At 39.1% G+C, this 21,152-nt stretch overlaps 1 protein-coding gene across 2 annotated transcripts in view; it reads right to left on the reverse strand.

Annotated features, from left to right (window-relative positions):
* LOC124170120 (zinc finger protein 468-like) overlaps positions 1–20,727 on the reverse strand; it is a 31,963-nt gene extending 11,236 nt beyond the window's left edge. Inside the window, exon 1 of one of the 2 annotated variants that reach the window (XM_046548805.1) lies at positions 20,534–20,727. In XM_046548805.1, coding sequence (XP_046404761.1) covers positions 20,534–20,579 — 46 coding nt within the window. In that variant the 5' untranslated portion in view covers positions 20,580–20,727. Of the gene's footprint in view, positions 1–20,529 lie in introns of both variants that reach the window. The other variant, XM_046548806.1, reaches the window with a different exon arrangement.
* Positions 20,728–21,152: the final 425 nt, after the last annotated feature.

Here is a 21,152-nt window from a genome sequence, read left to right on the forward strand (position 1 = left end):
TGAGCTTTAGGAGCACAATACATAAAATACTAAATTGCCTGAGGATAATGTACTCTTGCCGATGGGAAGAAGCCGGGCACGCAAGAGTTCCTTCCTTGTCTGAGGTCAGTAGCAGAGAGCGAGTCAGGCGGCTTGCAAGATCGCAGCGGCGCTCGAAGCAGGCGTGAGAGGGGAGGTGTAGGCAGAGGAGGGGAAACAGGTTTCACGCTGACGAATCACCTTACAATTGGGTAAACGGTGGCGGAGGGTAATTGAAGTTCACACATGCCGTAAAGAGGCCGACACCGTTGGGGAATTCACTATAAATTGTGAGCAGTTCACAGGACGCGAGGATCAGCGGCCCGCGTGGGTCAGCCAGGCACGACGTACTCTGGAGCTTCGCGAGACTGGTACTCAGGAGCTCGCGAATCGTCTCCTCGTGGTGAAGTCTCAGAGGGGTCAAGTCTCAGAGGGGTCAAGTCTCAGAGGGGTCAAGTCTCAGAGGGGTCGAGTCTCAGAGGGGTTGAGTCTCGGAGGGATTGAGAAAGTGCCCATTATGGCACATCCACCCACTGATGTGTTTTGAACAAAATGAACTAAAGATGGGGGTGAGACTTTTTCACCCAGAACAGATATCCCTTCCAATAAAGAGCTTCCCCTGAACAATAAGCAAATAAGTGAATTAATAATATTGAAAAAAACATTTATTTCTGACCAATCCAAAACCCTCGATATATCATATTACATTATTGTAGAGTTCCCATATGTTAATCAGCAAATATTAATTGTTCAACAGACATTATTATTAGAATTACTATCGTTGCACTCATGATACAATATTGGCAACGTAATCATTCATTATCAGAGAAACGATAGTTTAGAAATTACCAAGAAACCCTTAACATACATATTATTTAGATGCCTCCATCTCTGCCTAATTTTACACAATATACTGCTTTGGCAAACAACAAAGATACATGACAAGGAAATAATCAAGTTCTGACTTTTAGAGAAGTCCTTAATATTGTCACAGACTTCAATAATCATGACAGATCAAACAAATCTAACAATAACATTAGTGATAAATCATTACATAATAGATAGAAAATAGGATAGACGAGTGTGGACCTTGTTATATTATTATTTTTTTTATAATTCAATCTTTGTAATGATATTTTCTTATATTTTTTTTTTAGTTGTATTTTTTTTTTTCATTCATATTTTATTTCTTTCATTTTTTAAACCAATTTTGTTGAATATACATATTTTTTTATTATATTTTTTTTTTATTAATTGTTATAACATTTTTTCTTTTTCTTTTGTTGCTCCATTAAGGAGATCTTTTCTGATCCACACTTACCGTCTTACAAACATTTTGGATAAGAATTCAAAGAAAATATTCACTGGAACAAGAGAATTAACACAATTATCAACTTTCTTCCATCTCAGTGAGACACAAACTAATTAGAATGAACCATAAACCTTTTTACTTGATTAGGCTAAAGCATGAAAAACTAAGGTTCACTATACCAGACATCAAAAAGCATAGACATCATAAACTCCCCATGATAACATGGATGCAAGGGTGAGAATATAAAGAATTCAAAAGTAGTGAAGCAGTATAGATACATCACTGAAAAATTACACAAGGTAACCATCGAGAAACTAGATGAGATGGTACCAATCCGTCGTGAACCAATGAGGAGGCAGAGAGAAGAAGAGTGCATCTTACCATTTACAAATGACATTAACTATTTTGTCCACTGCTTAACCACATGTGGATCAGAGAAAACACAATTGCCCACTAATGTCGTAGACACCAGATAAATAATTGCATTACAAGCAAAATATAAACAATTTGAATAAAATCATCCAGCAAAATGCTCTAAATATTACTTAGCCAGTGCCATACTGGGTTTGAAAAAACGTGAAAGAAGTAATTTTGCATGTTCAAGAATCGAAAGACAGAGAGCATTCAGCTAAATGTGGGACAAGAATTTAAATGGGCTTTACTGAGAAGCTCGCAAAAAGTCAATGGCTGAGGTTAAATGGTCAATTATTCAAACAGCCTTATTCAATAATTCAAGTATTCAGTATTTCAATAATTCATATTTAGAATTCTTCTGTCGACAGACAGGATAACCCCATAAATCCCCCCAAAATACCAGCCAGAATACTGCTGGGTGCTGATAATTCATATTTAGAATTCTTCTGTCGACAGACAGGATAACCCCATAAATCCCCCCAAAATACCAGCCAGAATACTGCTGGGTGCTGACTGCGGAAGGCAAGCCAACCGGACGATGGGAACGCAACCCCCCTACGCCAATCTGTGGCTTGACATAAGCCATCTGTGCCAGGAATCTCAATTCCATCAGTGGCAACAGGTCCCATTCTGGGCATTGCAGGTGTTCAGGCCATCAGCCATGAACAAATATCATCTTCCCGAGCAAACAGCTGACTCGGGTTAGTAACCAACTTGGGTTAACACCATCCCTGGGTTGCTCCCATCACTTCAAAATCAGGCCCCCAATAACTTGGGTTGGCGAGTTGGCTGCAGTATTGACCATGAATAAACTTGGGTTAATGGCTTGACCCATAAACAGCAAATAATGAATTCACCATTTGGCAAACAGTGAATTTTCCCACTCACAGAATGAATGCTCTCATAAATTTGAGAAAAAATGGAATCAGTCAAGAGTGACTGGCAAGTGACATCTGGTGTGTGTGACGACATATAGATGGGTAACACAATACCAATTGCACACCAATTCGGTGTAGAGAATACTAAAATTCATTATATTATTCACTTATTATCATAAATTATTTGAGATATTATTCATATTTTCAGTAAATTATTAATAGACCACTCAAACATATGTTTTTTTATACAATATTACAAGTTGCCAGTAACACAAATTGAAATCGGTAAACATGACATCCGATAGTTTTAGCCAAGTAGACTGGATTAATTACAGTAGGCCTTCAAATGAGAAACATGTGCAATTTTCTCCTTTTTTTGTGACACCTTCAAAGCTACTGTGACAGGAGTAAGCATTTTAACAATTGTGAATGGGCCTTCCCATTTTGGATATAGCTTGGCAGTTTTACCTTTTAATTTGGAACTCAAGTGGTGAGTTTTGAGAAGTACCTGGTCTCCCACCTTGAATTGAACATCACTGTGCATCTTATTGAACCTTACTGATTGTCTCTGATGTGCATTATTCAAATTACTTAGTACCTCAGACCAAAAGGAAGACATATTGTTTGTATCAATACCATCATTGAACATTTCAGGGGGGATTTCCCAGACATTATTCAATGGGTGTGGCAACTCACGACCCAAGAACACCTTAGCCGGAGAGTGGCCAATACTAGAATGACGAGCTGAGTTAAACGAGAAAGACAGATCAGGAAGAAATTCCTCCCATTTATTGTGAGAATTATTACAGAGAGACGAGAGGGCGCATTTCAAATTTCTGTGAACCCTCTCTGCTTGGTTTGCCTTCGGATAATATGGTGAAGTGCAAACATGAGAAACACCAAGCTTAAACATTGTATCATGAAATAACCTTGATTTAAAAGCAGAACCATTGTCTGACACAAGAAATTTTGGATATCCAAATTTGGGAAATATTTTCCTTGACAACAGGTTAACAACCAAGGAGGCACTTGGACTCCTGATGGGTTCAATGAAAGTGAATTTTGAGAATCCATCAATTATTGTGAATGCATACTCATTGCCATTCTTGCTACGGGGCAAAGGACCCACAAAATCTACATAAATTCTCTCCCAAGGGTAAGTTGAAAGAACAGAAGACATTTGCCCCTGTGGGAGACGATTTAAAGGCTTCGATAATTGACAAGAGTGACATCTTTTGACCATATCAGTGACTTCCTTCCTCCAATTTTGCCACCAAAACTGACGTCCAATTTTCTCACAAGTTTTGGCAATACCCATGTGGCCACTGGTAGGAAGGTCATGAAAATATTTAAATAACATAGGCCTTATAGCAGGTGGTACTACAATTTTGGGCCTTTCAGCTCTGTTTGTGACATGGCACAGAAGGTGGTTTTTTAACTTCCAGCCCGGGTGTGACTCTGGGTCTCTAGATAAATCCTCAATAATGGTCTTTAGACCAGCATCCGAAATTTGGTGCTCACGAATATTTACAAAAGAGAGAGGGACATGATGCAGAAAGAGAGAGCTCTGGCAAGCCGTATCAGACTCATTGGGGCGAGATAAGCAATCAGCAACACTATTTTGCTTGCCTTTTACATGGTGAATGACAAAACGAAAGGCAGATAACTTTAAGACCATACGCCCCACTTTTCCTAGCTGCTTAGGATGTTTGAATAGCCAAGTCAAGGCATTATTATCGGTATACAAGTGAAAAGGTTTAAATTGGACGTATGACCGGAATTTTTCAACAGCCCAACAACAACTCATAGATTCTAGTTCATAAGAGAGCAGACGTTTTTCATGATCATTGAGCATCCTACTAGCATAAGCAACTGGCTTTAAATGACCATCATAATATTGATTTAACACAGCCCCTAGGGCAACTTGGCTGGCATCAGCATACAAGTGAAATTCTTTGTCAAAGTCAGGGAGAGATAGTACTGGTGGATTAGTTAAACACTCTTTTAACTTTTGGAATGCTTCCTGCAGCTCACCGTCCCAACGAAAAACAGCACCCTTCCGTTTCAAGCGAGTCAACGGTGATGACAATTCGGCGAAGTTAGGGATGAATTTGGAATAGAAAGAAGACATACCAAGAAAACGTGACACCTCCTTCACCGATCTCGGAGTGCGGAACTCTCTGATTGCTGCAGTGCGATCTGGGTCCACCATAAGTGCCCCTTCAGAAATTCTGTGGCCAAGGAATGCAATGGATGTTTGGGCCATTTTTAACTTGTCAGGATGTACCGTGAGTCCTGCCACCCTCAGTTTGGATAGCACTGCTTCCACGTCCAACAGATGTTGCTCAAAGTCCCTCGAGTAGATACACAGATCATCAATATAAGGAAAAACACAAGCATATTTAAGGTCACCCAATACCAAATCCATCAACCTACAAAAAATTTGGGGTGAAGTCGTTAGACCGAATGGCAGCCTAGTATATTGGTACAGACCGAGTGGTGTAATAAAAGCTGTGTACTGCTTTGCCGTTGACGAGAGAGGAATTTGATGAAATGCAGAATTTAAATCGATAATAGAAAAGAATTTAGCCTTACCCAAATACTGGAAGGCATTTTCGACATTGGGCGTGGGGAAACAATCCGCCTTTACCTTCTTGTTTAACTTACGATAATCGACCACCAACCGATCAGATCCGTCCTTTTTGGGAATTAGAAACGCAGGGCTTGCCCATTGAGAATTAGACGGTTCGATAATTTTATCGTCCAACAGTTTCTTCAAGTGACTTTTCAATGCTTGTAACTTCGGTGGCGATAAAGAATACGGGGACGAGCGAATTGGCTGATGGTCAGTCACCTCCAATTCATACTGTAACAGGTGGGTCGCGCCGTGAGAATGACGGACTACATCGGAGAAACGAGATAATACGCTGCTCATTTGTTTTTCAAGTTCAAACGGCGAAGCGGGAGCGTCACGAGCGAGCAAGTGCGAATTAGTTTGGCGTAAATTACTATTTTCGCCATCGGTCATGGATTTTGCCACACAAGTCGAATTGAAATCATGCTCACTGCCGTCGTTTTCAGAAATAGTGGAATCCAAATCGTCTTCTATCAGTTTTTCACGAAATGGAAATACGCGATCCGGAGACGACGCAAAAGAAAAGCCATTCGGGTGAATAGAAATAGACGCCTTCTTAATGAAATCCTGTCCTAAAAGACACGGAAGCGGGAGAGAACACACATAGAACTGATGTTGCCATGACAACGATTTAATTTTCACACGTAAAGTCACTCGAGTGCGAAGTATAATTTTATCACCGGCGATAGAATGTAATGGAATTGAACAGCCTTGTCCTCGACTTCGTCTGCATTTATTAATATTGTTCCAAAATCGTTCATCAAGCAAAGACAGAGTAGACCCTGTGTCAAGCAACGCATCTCCAGGCACGCCCTGAATTTGAACTGGGATATGAGCAAGGCCGAGGAATGAGTCACCGCAAGCAAAAGTCAGCTGTGGCCGAGACGGCCTGTCTCGAGCGTTCAAATCACGTATTTTCTTTCGACATTCTCGCTCAACGTGACCACGTTTTCGGCAGTAATGGCATGTAAGAGTAGAGGATTGAGGAGAACGAGGAAATTGAACAGTGGGGCGCGATTCGGAAACAGAATTTGAGTACTCAGCTCGTGTCATAAGAGCTTTAGCGGCATGAATCAACATTTTTTCCAAGTCGACCAAATTCGTGGGCTTTTGACAAAAGAGCAAAACAGACTGCGTTAGTGGATTGATACCATCAAGAATGACTTCCACGAGTTCGAGATCGGTAAACTTTTTACCTAGTGCCTTATTTGCAGACACGATAGAGTAATAGAAATCACGAGGGTTTTCGTTAGGAAATTGAAATCTTTTGAGCTTCTGAGAGACCAAACGGTCAAGCTCGCGATTGGAGACGAAAGTGTCCCAAATTTCGGAGATAGTTTGCTCCCAGGAAGCATTCCTACGAATAACACCCAGCCAGAAGGGTCGACAATTTGGTGGGAGCTTACATAGTAAAAGAGTAAATAAGTGAGTTTGAGAGGTCAGAGCCAAATCTAACAACTCTGAGGTTTTACAAATAAAACTAAACCATACACTAGAAGACGAACTTGACGAAGTAGGAATTTCGTCAATCAATTGACGTACTACACGCAGACCGTCCGCGTTATCCATGTTGACTATGGATTCGTGTTGCTCGAGAGAGTTAGCTGAGCCTACGTTTGACTCTACAGCATTCAAGGAAGTTTGGCGAGCATTAAGACGATCACGCCGGTCTGACGACGTGGTGAGATACTCTACCGCGTAGGGGTTTTCTGGATTTTGAGACATGAACGCAGTAATCTACAGAGCACACAAACACTGATGCGAGGTAATGATTATCAGAGCAAGAGACCCTAAATAAGTCACACCACAAGGCCTGAGTCGATGTCACGACACTCTTAGAAAACACAGTAAATACGAAAACAAGTGACTTAAGAATATGCACACCAGAGAACACAGTGAATAAACTAAGCAAATCAGTAATACACACGATAGCAATAGCAGAAAATACCTCGATCAAGGTGCAGTGAAATACAAGTAAACCATTTAAGAGAATATTGTGGAAATCAGTGCCCAGACAACTTAAAGAATACAATAAATGACACTCCATTAGTTAAACCACCTGTCAATTCGACCAAAATCCTGGTCACGGCACCATTTTGCAACGCACACACGTCGCGAGAACGAATTGACGAGAATATAGGTGGTTAGGAGTGAAAAATTAACAAACAATATGGTTGATTTCCAACAGTAATAATACATTTAATAACCAAGTGAGCTTTAGGAGCACAATACATAAAATACTAAATTGCCTGAGGATAATGTACTCTTGCCGATGGGAAGAAGCCGGGCACGCAAGAGTTCCTTCCTTGTCTGAGGTCAGTAGCAGAGAGCGAGTCAGGCGGCTTGCAAGATCGCAGCGGCGCTCGAAGCAGGCGTGAGAGGGGAGGTGTAGGCAGAGGAGGGGAAACAGGTTTCACGCTGACGAATCACCTTACAATTGGGTAAACGGTGGCGGAGGGTAATTGAAGTTCACACATGCCGTAAAGAGGCCGACACCGTTGGGGAATTCACTATAAATTGTGAGCAGTTCACAGGACGCGAGGATCAGCGGCCCGCGTGGGTCAGCCAGGCACGACGTACTCTGGAGCTTCGCGAGACTGGTACTCAGTCTCAGAGGGGTCAAGTCTCAGAGGGGTCAAGTCTCAGAGGGGTCAAGTCTCAGAGGGGTCGAGTCTCAGAGGGGTTGAGTCTCGGAGGGATTGAGAAAGTGCCCATTATGGCACATAAGGAGAAGAAGATTGGAAGTGAAAATGATCCCAAATGAACTGAAAAGAAAGACAGCTTATTTTGCAGATTAATCAACACGTGAAAGTGCTACGAAGCAAAGAAAAGGAAAAAGTGGTATATGTATTGTATGTCCGCAGAATAAAGACAAAAACAAAATTGTTCAGTTGCTAGTGCAATATTTGGATGTGCGCGAGCCATATGATTTATGTTTGCAAGGATTCTAAGGAAAATTCTAAGGATCACTGACGAGGAAAATAAAGTGTAAAAATACCGATATGTGTTTATGTTTATTAGAAACTTAGACTACAAATCTTTGATAAGTTACGGAATGTGTGAGAACGCGACGAAAACGGATTACCGTTTTTACGCCATGATAACATTATTCACAGTGCATATTGAATATTCTGAGGATGTAATTTTCGTGAGAGACAGATGAGGATTCAGATATAAATTTTGGGGGGAACACCACCCCCAAGTATAATCTCAGGTACGTATCGGAAGAGTAAACAAAAATTTCTCAGATGGAACACGGGGTCACAGTGGTCATTGTTTCAGTGCATTTAATTGGTCAGTGAGCATTATTTTTCTGGGAAAATGTAAGTCACCTCTGCCATGAGAACGACGCTCTCCCTCAATATTAAAACTGCAAGTAAAAATTGATTTAAATCATAATAAGCACTTTCAGATGAATAAGGGTGCGATTCATAGACGGCACTTTAGGCTGAAGTATACTTTAGCTGGGCTAAAGTCTGCTTTTCCCGTTTCATAAATGCCACTTTAGAAGAAAAATGGCCGAATCGTCACTTTACCGTAAAGTGCCCAACCGGAGCTCACTTTAGGGCTGAAGTGTCATTTATGGATAAATAAATATGGCGGCACCGGCTGTTATTGAAGTTGAAATATGAAGATATTTGGGTTACGGAAATTAATAGGAACTAATTTTTTGGTGAGAACACAGCAGCAGACTGGCGTGTTTTAAGAAATAACCAGACACGTAATATATGTCTTTTCTCTGAAAATGTATCGAGTCGGTATTGATGGAGATGACCCATTATTTATATTTTGAAGTTAAACTCTATCGGTCGTGTGATAATTACAACACAGTAAGTGGTTGGAAAGGTTGGCATAATTTATGTTGATTTTGTATACAAGCTAATTGATAAGTTCTTAGGTTATTTATGCGTTTATGTTCCACAATTTTCCTAAGATAGTTGAATGTGATAGCAAAATTCTGTTTACATTGGCGTCAATAGCTTGCGTACGCAAAGACTTGATTTTCATGTCGTTTGGCCAGCCAAATGCTAGCTTCTATACCTTGCATTGCATTTTAAGCGTTTTCATTCAATATTTGCTTAACGTACTCTTGCCGTATGCCTCCACATCGCGTTTAACATGTTTCTGTGATTTTGAAACTATAGAGTTTTCTCGAGGATGTAGGATTGTTATGAAATTTTATTTACACAGCATCACAGACTTCAATGAAATGTTTTACTACAAATTTCTTGAATGGATACTCGGGTTAGGTATTCACATGTCGAGGCATCATTTGAAATAGACAAAGAGATTTTTATTGATATATATCCATTTTCACATTCAAAATATTTCATTGTGTGGCCATTCATTCATTGGTTTTGAGGATGTAGGTATTATTGAATGTACATTTCTCTAATATATATAACCCCTTTGGTTAACATTTCAAGAATTAAAATATTGGTAAGCACAAAAGAATTCAACAAACACCCATACCTCATTCAAAACATGCGTCCATCTGAGACAACCACTGATCGGTAAATCTTCAAATTAATTGGTACAGTTTAAAGTTAATGCGAGAGAATTTCACTATTTCACCCACCTTCAATGAACGTACACCATCAAACTTCGACTAACATATAGTCCAAACAACCGTTTGCAGGTAATCATAGAAAATAATCATAAAATGTCGTGAAAATATCATCATTTGAATATTTACTTCGCTGGACACATCTGAGGGCATTACCAATGCACGAAGCTAATTAAGGGTGCGATTCATAGACGGCACTTTAGGCTAAAGTATACTTTAGCCGGGCTAAAGTCTGCTTTTTCCGTTTCATAAACGCCACTTTAGAAGAAAAATGGCCGACTCGTCACTTTACCGTAAAGTGCCCAACCGGAGCTCACTTTAGGGCTAAAGTGTCCTTTACGGATAAATAAATATGGCGGCACCGGCTGTTATTGAATTTGAAATATGAAGATATTTGGGTTACGGAAATGAATATGAACTAATTTTTTTGTGAGAACACAGCAGCAAACTGGCGCGTTTCAAGAAATAACCATACAAGTAATATATGTCTTTTCCCTGAATATATATCGAGTCGGTATTGATGGAGAAGACCCAATTCTTATATTTTGAAGTTTAACTCTATCGGTCGTGTGATAATTACAACACAGTAATTGGTTGAACAGGTTGGCATAATTTATGTTGCATTTGTACACAAGCTAATAGGGAAATTGCATACTTTTTATAAACAGTATGCTGATATACTACAGTAAACACTTAGTACCGCAATATACTTTTTTCCGCTTAGAATTCAGTTTATACCCTAGAAAATGACTCCCAAAAGTCGCCCGAGTTTCGCGGGCTAAAAAATACCGCCCCCACTAATCTTTGGCTGTGACGTCATAGTTCAGTACGAGTCCAAGATCCAAGCCCAGTAACTGCAGGTTTGGAAGAGCCACGTTGCGTTTAAAGGAGAACGTGGGTGAAATAAGGAAAAATTACAAGTGGTGCATTGTTCCTCTGTGCAATAACACCCCAGAAAAAATTTTCGTCTGCATTCCCACGGAGGAAATTAGAAGAAAAGCGTCGATGCAAGCCGTCTGTCGGGATGAGCGTAACGGAAAAATAAGAGTATAATAAACGGAATGATAAGCCCGTGTGCTATGTGAGCGAAGATAACTTTAATATAAATAATATTTCCATATTTCATTGACTGAATAACTTGAAACTGAGATTTTTTGATAATTCGGCCGCCGTAGAATAAAAACTCAACTTCCGAACAAAAATCGAGATATGTGTTTCTCGATGGTTACGATGGACTCAAATTATTAAGGCACTTGTTCAATTTCAGTTACGGAAGGACATAGAAAATTCCATGATGTTTAAAATCAAGGGAGGAAATATGAAAATATAGAGCAACGTTGATCCTCATGCATTCGAGTGCCAGCCAAGAAAGACAGCGTTTTCTTCTACTGTCGGCGTCACAATGATGTGCCGCTGTACTTTGCAAATTTATATCCTGGCTTCACTACATGCTATAAAAATGAACTATACGTCATTTTATAGGAAATTTTATCCTAAATTCTGATTTATTTTATTACACAAAAAATTGAAAAATGTAGATACGGTCAGTGCAATAAATGACTCCGCGCACCGAAAAATTAGCCGTTTTGTCAACTTCATGAACTTTGCAATTCATCTTCCACATTAATTTACACTCATCAGTGCGGATTAATAATATGGCTTTTGGGTATTTTTAGAACTTATATTTTGTTATAAATTAATGAAAATATTTAAACATTATCTTGTCCCATAGTTTACCCCGAAAGATAAAGGAAGTTGTAGATGGAAAAAGAATGGAATCCAGAGGTGGTCACAAAAAATGAATCGCAGCATTCTTTGATTTTATTCTGCGCCGTTGCTTGCTTTTCAAAAAAAAAGTTGAGTCACAAGAGGAATGTTCCGCGGCCTTTGATTTGGAAATTATGGAGATAAGAATGGACATGTGTGGATCCGTAATTTCCATTTAGTTGGTTGTCAGGATAAACCAAGGGTCCATTTAAAGGTTGTCAGGCCATCGTATAAAGATAAGACTGATGTGCACCACAGGGGAAATGGTGTGTTTGAGGGAAAGTCAAACCCAAAGTTGCCCAAAGAATGTGCAGTTCTATGTTGCTCTTTCCCCAGTTAAAACCAAATAGATGTTGGATTGGGATGATATTTTCACCACGGGTTCCAGTGATAGTGAGAGTGCAGGTGATCACGGTCATCGTCGAAAGTCATCCCTCTAGGATTTCCGATACGGAATTTTTAAGTGACAACCGATCGCAATGACGATGAGCTCGCCTTTAGAGAAGGTTTCAGATATATCGTGAGAAAAGCTCCCAAAATGTATTAAAGACTCTGTTTGGAAAACATGCACATTTTAATGTTAATTTAGGAAGTACGTATTTCATTTCAAAAGAAACTTATTAACACCTGAAGACGTTGTGTTTATTATATTGATCGAAGTGCGATTGACCGATTCCTTCTGCAGAATAGGAAGTGGCTTCGGGGTTTTTAGTCACAAGATGGTAGATTGTGTTGGAAGTTCGTCTATATTATCGCTACTAAATTGAAACATTAATAGTCTGGCTTCCTCAGAGCTTCCTGTCGCCCTCCAGGCAAGGTATTTTTAAGTTGAAAGTATCATCGACAGCTTCGAGGTGGAAATAAGTTCACCATAAGACTCTACCGGACTGCCAAAAGAATACACATTTCACATGAGTATACGCTTTCGCCGATATTATACGCAAATCTCACTTTGTTATGAACTATAAAACATTACAGATGCACATCAGCCACCTTTCCATTTCTCGGCATCGACTTTCCGAGCCGACGAAGTCTACAGTTTCACTAAAATACCCTGTTATCATGATGGAATCAGTAACAGGAAGCTTGCTAGGATCAGCCTAAGAATAACCACATGCCTTCATCTTTACGCAATCTATCGCTTTCAATGGAGGAGAAATAGATCAAATAATAGCCCTGAAGTCACAATGAACAACTCCGATAAGTCTGCACTTCAATAAATGAATCATAACCACGCCGTCGCATGTATTCAAGTATGCAACCTATACTATGGCCGTGCCGCCGTGCCTCGTACTGAACTATGACGTCACTTTTCTACCAGCCAATCATCGGGCGTTTTCGCTTCACACTTGCATTTGAAAATTCTCGTGAACTTTGATGCATTAAATATCGCAAACCACGTCATAAAATAATAAAAAAAACTTTCACTGAGGTATGCAAACATATATTTTTATATAATTTTGGGGCTATTGATTATATCTGAAATATATGCAAGTTCCCTATTGTTAAGTACTTCTGTTATTTATGCGTTTATGTTCCATGATTTTCCTAAGATACTTGAATATGATAGCAAAATTCTGTTTACATTGGCGTCAATAGCCTTCGTACGCGAAGACATGATTTTCATGTCGTTTGGTCAGCCAAATGCTAGCTTCTATACCTTGCATTGCATTTTAAGCGTTTTTATTCAAATTTAGCTTAATGTACTCTTGCCGTATGCCTCCATATCACGTTTAACATGTTTCTGTGATTTTGAAACTATATTGAGTCGAGTTTCTGTTTCCTTTTTCGACTATGCATTTGAATGTTTATAATGATGATATAAGATCTCGTCATGAAAGGCAGCAAAAAAATTAAAACATACTTTCCTTCATAATCATATTATCTGCAACAAAGCAATGTTTTCTCGAGGATGTAGGATTGTTATGAAATTTCATTTACACAGCATCACAGACATTTTTTACTACAAAATTCGTGAATGGATACTCGGGTTAGGTATTCACATATGTCGAGGCATCATTTGAAGTAGACAAAGAGATATTTATTGATATAAATCCATTCTCACATTCAAAATGTTTCATTGTGTGGCCATTCATTCATTGGTTTTGATGATGTGGGTATTCTTGAATGTCCATTTCTCTAGTATAGTATATAACGCCTTAGCTCAACATTCTAAGAATTAAAATATTGGTAAGCAGAAAAGAATTCAGCAAACACCCATACCTCATTCAAAATATGCGTCCAACTGAGACAGCCACTGATCGGTATATCTTCAAATAATTGGTACAGTTTCAAGTGAACGCGAGAGAATTTCACTATTCCACCCACCTTCAATGAAAGTACACCATCAAACTTCGCCTAGCATGTAGTCCTAACAACCGTTTGCAGTTAATCATAGAAAATGTCGTGAAAATATCATCATTTTAATATTTACATCGCTGGAAACATCGAAGGGCAATGCACGAAGCTAATTAAAAGTGAGCTTTTATTCAGCTAACTCAGTCATTAACGTGCAAAAAAGGTAGTGGGGAAAAGCTTTCAATGATGCAGTATTCATATACATTCGCACATAATATGAGAAAACGAGAAAATGCAGCTTAATAAAATCTTAGCAAAATACAACACGAAAACCCAGTCGCTAGAAACAATTGTAAACAAGTACGCATTTAAAATCGTGTGTCATCTTTTTCTTCACTTTTTCGCAGCGTTCATTGCCAACACTCAAAATTTCAATGCATGATCGAGACCAGCCCCATGACACTTCCTATCCCACTCCATTGGGAACCCATGGTCTTTTATTGAAGTCGTTTCCTCAACCTGCCGCACGTTTGCCGGGGCGGCGCCACGTATTCTGGAGGGCAAGAATTAGCGGGTAAGTTAATTTCCGTATTGTTGAGCACATACTACAGGTGAGTGGAAATAGTCATTTTTGTAATTAATTAAGATTTAGTTTTCATTTATTTTCAAATGTTAGTCTTCTGCATTATTTCCTTATTGTTCTACATTAATATTTCGTGGATATATATCGCGGATTTACTGAAAAAAGGAAAATGCCGTGGACGTGTATAGTACCGCGTTGCACCACTGGTTATGGCCACAAGACTTCGGGGATTTCGCTTTTTAGAGTCCCCAAGGACCCTGAGAAGCGATGAAATAGCTATACGATTCCTTTTTTTGGTGTGCTAAAGCTCCAAAATTTATACATATTTTAAATTACAGGTTCTGCTGTTCCAGTGGTCAATGTCATTCACAGTAGAGGAATGGAGTAACACTGAGAAAATGCAAGATGTGCGACGGCTTTCATCAACTATTCATCATTCTCTCCTACTAAATTGAATCTCTTAGAATGATTAGTAATTAGAAATAGAAATTAGTAATAGAAAGAATTAATAGAAATGTTAAATTGTGAGTACTTAAAATTTATTTTTCATGACATTACCTTGCATTGATTGTATAAATAATCTCAGTTTCAATAGCATTGTGTAATCATTCTGGAAATGTAGATTTGATGTGTGTGTACATTATATAAGTTGGAAAAATGTGAATCGTTTTCATTCTTAATACCTCTTTCGATGATTTCTTTTAATGCAGCTGTTATCGATGGTACGTGCAACTCTCATGAAAAGAACATTTACCGCGTATTAGCCTGTGGTTTCTGTCGTACTACTCATCTTATTTTTGGGCGAGGGATAATATTTCAGATTTGCCAGCACCTGAAAGTGATCAGACATCCGCAAATCCCTCGGATTATATCCATTGCACTGTTTTCGTGGAAGTTTATTCGGAAATTATTTGCAAAATCTCTTTCGTTCTTATCTTTCATATGGTATTTAACTTCCTTAAATCTCAAATTATTCCTTTTGTGAGTAGACAAGCATCGTTATATAATATAGTCTTTAACGGTAATAATGCTACTTCCGGAAATTATTCACCCTGTTCAACGCTTAAATATGCGTATTCTATACCCGTAGAACGTCCTTAGGATAGAATCATTGTTTCAGGTTTGCTGTGTCCTGCCTTATTATTATCACTTGATCGAGACTCAGGAGAGTAAAAACATTAGCATTCGTCACTTCATAAAAAGTATATCACTTCGGCCTTGATAAGAAGCCGTTTGCGTTTCTGATATTATATTTGTAAATAGTGTTTGAAAGCAAGGAATAACATCTATATTCTTATAAGGCCGCGGAAACATGCCGATGGGCTCAGAGGCGTTGGTGCGTACGTTGCTTCTATGACAACTTATATTAACGTTTACCACAAGATAGCTATAAATAATTATTTCCTTAAAAATACCTTTCCTCACTACATAAGATTTTAACTGCTGACAATCTTTCGTTATGGCTGTAACTGATTTTACAAAGGTATGGAAGCAGACGAAGCTGAAATCCAACGCCTTCCATTTGATTAATACTCACGTATGAGAACGATTTCTAGGTATTTTTCGCTATAAGATGTTAAGTGCATATGAACTTGTTAACTAGTAACCACTGTCGATGTGTTTATATTCATTTTTGCCATAAATTAGTTCATAATTACTGAAGTATCGTATACAGATACGTAGGAAACTTGCCCTTCAGGATAGGTGGCGCCCCTACCGGCCTCAACGGGAAACGGCTTCATTAAATGACCATGCCTGAACGGAGAGTGTCCAGACCTTCTCATATTCTAAGACCGTGATCGAGACTTTAGGAGCTAAAGTGCCACTTTATAAAGTGAGATCCTTGAAACGACTCTGCATCGAACTTTAGCTAAAGTCTCACTTTACCGTAAAGAGAGACTTTGTTAAGTGAGCAATTTCAGTGTCGTCTATGAATCGCACCCTAAAAGCGAGCTTTTATACAGCCAACTCAGTCATTAACGTACAAAAAAGGTAGTGGGGAGAAGCTTTCAATGACGCTGTATTAATTTACATTTGCACATATTATGAGAAAACAAGAAAATGCAGCTTAATAAAATCTTAGAAAAATACAACACGAAAACCCAGTCGCCAGAAACATGTAAACAAGTACGCATTTAATATCGTGTGTCATCTTTTTCTTCACTTTTTCGCAGCGTTCATTGCCAACACTCAAAATTTCAATGCATGATCGAGACTGTAGGAGCTAAAGTGCCACTTTATAAAGTGAGATCCTTGAAACGACTCTGCAATGAACTTTAGCTAAAGTCTCACTTTACTGTAAAGAGAGACTTTGTAAAGTGAGCAATTTCAGTGTCGTCTATGAATCGCACCCTAAATGACTAACTCAAATCAAATTTTTCCCTTCTATTAGATTTCTCCACAGAAAAATCCAATTCCATTCGTTCATCTCTATAATATTGCCTTTGGGCACTGATAATTACCATAATTAAATTGTTTACTCTTTTATGCAACAACCCATCGTAGATTCAATGACGCTATCCTTGAAAATACATAACTCCTAGTAATTCTTTCAAATAAAATACTGTCTAACCCATTTCTTAAAAAAAATTTCTATGGGGTGTCAGGAGCACCCCACGCGACTAACCTCGATCGGGAATCTCGCGCAAGTAACGCCGGGTTAACAAGCTGTGAATCACAGAGGCAATGGTAAAAAAATGAAGGAGAGGAGGAAGTGGAAGAAAGTGGGTACAGAGCAGGGTAAAAGTAGTAGAAGCCTGGTTTTACAGTTACTCATTAATCTCTCGGAAATTACTCGCAAAACTGAGCGCTTGTTGTATCCGAAGGCCTTGAATGAACTGAACAAAGTCCCATAGTTGTTAATATTTAATTTTTATTTTGTTTCCGCAGTATTTAACAAAGTAAAACAGTGTAAGAGTCATTATCATGCACAATCTAGTTGATTATCAACATATTTAAAGAAAGAAAATTTTCAATTTTATTAAATATTAATTACCCAGTTTCTGTAATTTTATTCCCCGTTCTTGTGTTTTTTGATCACTGAATAAAGCTGTAAAACAGCTTACCTAAAGGCCGAAGAACCTTACCTGCCTCTCCTAGCGCGGGCTTAGTCATACATCCCAACCATTCCCTCACCAACCCTCCCACCTCTCCCAAAATTTCCCCCCTGTAAAACCCTTGTCCCTCCCCCCTGCCAGAATTAGGGTATTTATTCCAATGCAAATATTATAAACAGTGTACTTGAGAATGACGCCTCATCATCAAAACGCATCATACCAAAAAATAATTTTCCAGTAAAAAGTAACCAAGGTTGTGTATTTTCATTTCAACATGGATTTTCACAAAGTAAAACCCGAATCAATTGAATTCACAACTTAACTACTCCCAATCATATGTTTGGCATGAGGCGGGTGTTTGCAGAAAATTTTGCGAATACATCATGCCGACAATATCAGTTTTGATGTGTTTTTGAATCTTAAACCAGAACGTTAGTTGAAAAATTGGCTGAAACATACAGTGAAATACTCTGATATTTCTGCAGTCGAAGATATTTCTCCCCATTGGAAGTGAAGTCAGCTTTCATCTTTAACATCGCAAAGTTTATGGTCAGTCCTGCAGACTTTTGAAGATAAAACCACTTGAATAATACAGACTCTATTTGTGGTCCCGTGCTGCAAATGTTTTTGGCTTCTCGGGTGTTCCTAGTTCATTCACTATTGCACAAATTATACCTTTCTTTAATATTGTGAACAACCTAAATGACAAGACGCAAAGCCGCCTCCCCTTCTCAGTATTTAAAGTCCAGCTACTTTCTCACTCGTGTATAATTTTAATTATCATATTAAGACCCAAATATTTACGTTTCCCAGGCATAATGCACTAGCGATAAACAACCTGACACTACTACGCCCCTAAGACTGAAAACACACCCTCCAACCCTCCAAGCGAGTAAGATCCACCCCTTACCCACACCCAAACTCTCCGTTGTCGTGTGATTGGGCACATCCAGTCCACGAGATGGAAGAAGTTTTTCAATCGCTCCCTTGTTCTGAATGCTGAGGCCCCATCAGCCCTCTGCCTTGGATCTTGCTCAAACGATCGGGGGCATTGAGTTCACCCCTCTTTATAGTCCGAGAATTGTCTGAGGTCAGCCACAAGGGCCTTGTTTGGGGTATGGGGTGGGGTTTCGAGGTAAGAATAGGAAACGCCTTCGTTACTAGTAAAAAAGGAATGCTTCCATGAAGAAAGGAGCATGATGGGAAAATGACCTTGTTTTGGTGATTCGAAGGAAGGGCTTGTTTTGGTTTCTCGGGCTGGTTTATTTGAATAATGCGCATGTGACAACTGTTGCATGACTAGGCGAGAGCGTTAGGTGCACTTTGGGGCCAGCGATTGGCTGCAATTGATGCTGGTGGAGGGTTCTCCAGTCCTCCTCAATGCTGTGTCATTGGACAACTCTCTCTGGCTGGACTGTAGTCAGAGAGTTATCTGGAGAGCGATTACGATAATATTTCACTTAATTTACAAAACCATCAGTTCCTCAGAAAATAATAACACTAGACGGTTCATATGCCTACGATAAAAGCATCGCATGGGAACGGATTGGCGAGGACACATGTGCTGATTCACAAAATTCGGAACGGAGTATTATTTTTCACATAGGACTCTTAAATAGGAGATTTTAATCATTGCCAACATATTCAAAGGATCTGATGTAAGAAATAGCGTTTTTTAATAGTGCTCGCATAGTACATAGCCACTGAGGGTAACCCGCATCTAAGTTAAGCCATTAGTTTAAACATATTTCAGGGTTTGCACAGGAGTGCGTCACAGGTCTGCTGATATGATATGAAATTTTGAATTTTTAAGAATTTTAGAGAGTACAAAGAAGACATATTGAAGATTCACTATGATTGGTCGCCAAGAAGAGGATTTCTGCTATCGGCACAGTAATTCTGCTTTTAAAATTTTTTTGGATCGATTACTTGGTGGTGCTGAGTACTTACTTACCTGCAAACCTACACTTGATTGCTATCTTACCATCTTGAATATAATTGTGATTTTCTTACACAACTGACGATGTCCTGATCGAACTACATTCCAATGCACACATGAAATATCGAAATACGCATCGCCGGATAGCATGCAAGAGAAGGTAATGTTGCTCTAGTTTTCCCTAAGTCGGAAGTCAATGGAAGTGTGCTGATCTAACTACGACAGTGATGTGCTTTCAACTTCCATACCTCACACTGGAGAAGATGGAGGGGGTTTCACTACGATGTAAATTCCTGCGCTTAAAGGCCTAGTTACATGGTACATTAACACGTACAAGTTAATGTACGTTTGCGCAAATGATTTTGGTGGACCAGATAGGAAAATTTTCGAATGCATGAACCAAATTAGAAGAGGCCGGAGAGATTGACTTTAGAGGAGGAAAGTGCAGTGGAGGAGGATAAATAAATGGCCAGGGATATGAGATGCTGAAATCTAGAGAGCCCTTCATTACATAAAGATTAGGAAAGCTGTGGGCGTGGAAAAAATACAGTGTGAGCTTCTGAAGAATTTATGGAGGGAAAGAAGGAAAGATTTTTCAAACTAGCACTAAGGAACAATGAGGAGGTATGTTGGGCAGAGGATTTTGTGAAGACTGATTTAATACTTCTAACAAACAAGAAAACTGCAGTGGTATACAGAGATTACAGGAATAATAACCTTATATCGCATATGGGGTAAGGTATACTGAGAATATTGAGCAGACGATTGGAGGCGGGGGGAAAATGAGTGTTGGGGCAAATACCAGTTTCGTTTTAGAAAAGGGAAGTCAACTCGTGATGCAATAGCGATAATGAAACCGTTTCTGCTCATTCATAATCCCAGTCATAATGGAAGTTGAAACCTTGGTTAAATTTTTCACTGAAAAGCAATCATCTAAAGACTGAAAAACTCTTAATTCCACAAAACTCCTGCTTCAATGACTTTCAGATTATCGACCTTCCACTGCAGGTTAAAATAAGCAATGAAACTGGCTCTACATAGATAGCAATCGTAGTACTGTACCCACCAGCAGTGACCTTCCCTGCACGCATGACAGACTTTGATGCCTCCATAGTGTCCAAAGTGCAGGTCCTCTGTTAGCCTTCCCGTGGTCCAAACCGCCAGGCCAGCTGCTGTTATCTGGGAAGCTGCAATATGGAGGGAGCTCGGAACTCTGCTTATGATATAAATTGGGATCAGGCTAGACTCCTGAACCAATGGCAACCTAGACATGAAGAAAATAACAATAGCCAGCTTCGAACATCATTTGTCAGGGTTCTAAGAACTAGACAAAGCTACGATATGACGTACCAAAAATGTGGTGCTCACAAAAATTAATGAAGATAAAATAATTTAACTGATTAAATAATGAATAAGTAACAAGATGAGTGAGAGAAATGAGATATGTTATGAAAAACGATAGCAAAACAGGGAATAATTTCAGCCACATCATGACATAGAATGGCCTGAGGAATACAACTAACTTTCACTGAGGAAAGTGAACGAAAGCTTTGAATGACTTGCATTACAGGAAAATTCTTTTAAGTAAATATAATGAGATTAGCGGATGGGAGAGCTTTGTCAAAACAAACTACTGGTGATAATTTATTTTTCCATTTGTTTTTATCAAACTACTTGCTAATGAA

This window comes from Ischnura elegans, chromosome 13 (assembly GCF_921293095.1).
Source record: "Ischnura elegans chromosome 13, ioIscEleg1.1, whole genome shotgun sequence".
NCBI lineage: Eukaryota > Metazoa > Arthropoda > Insecta > Odonata > Coenagrionidae > Ischnura > Ischnura elegans.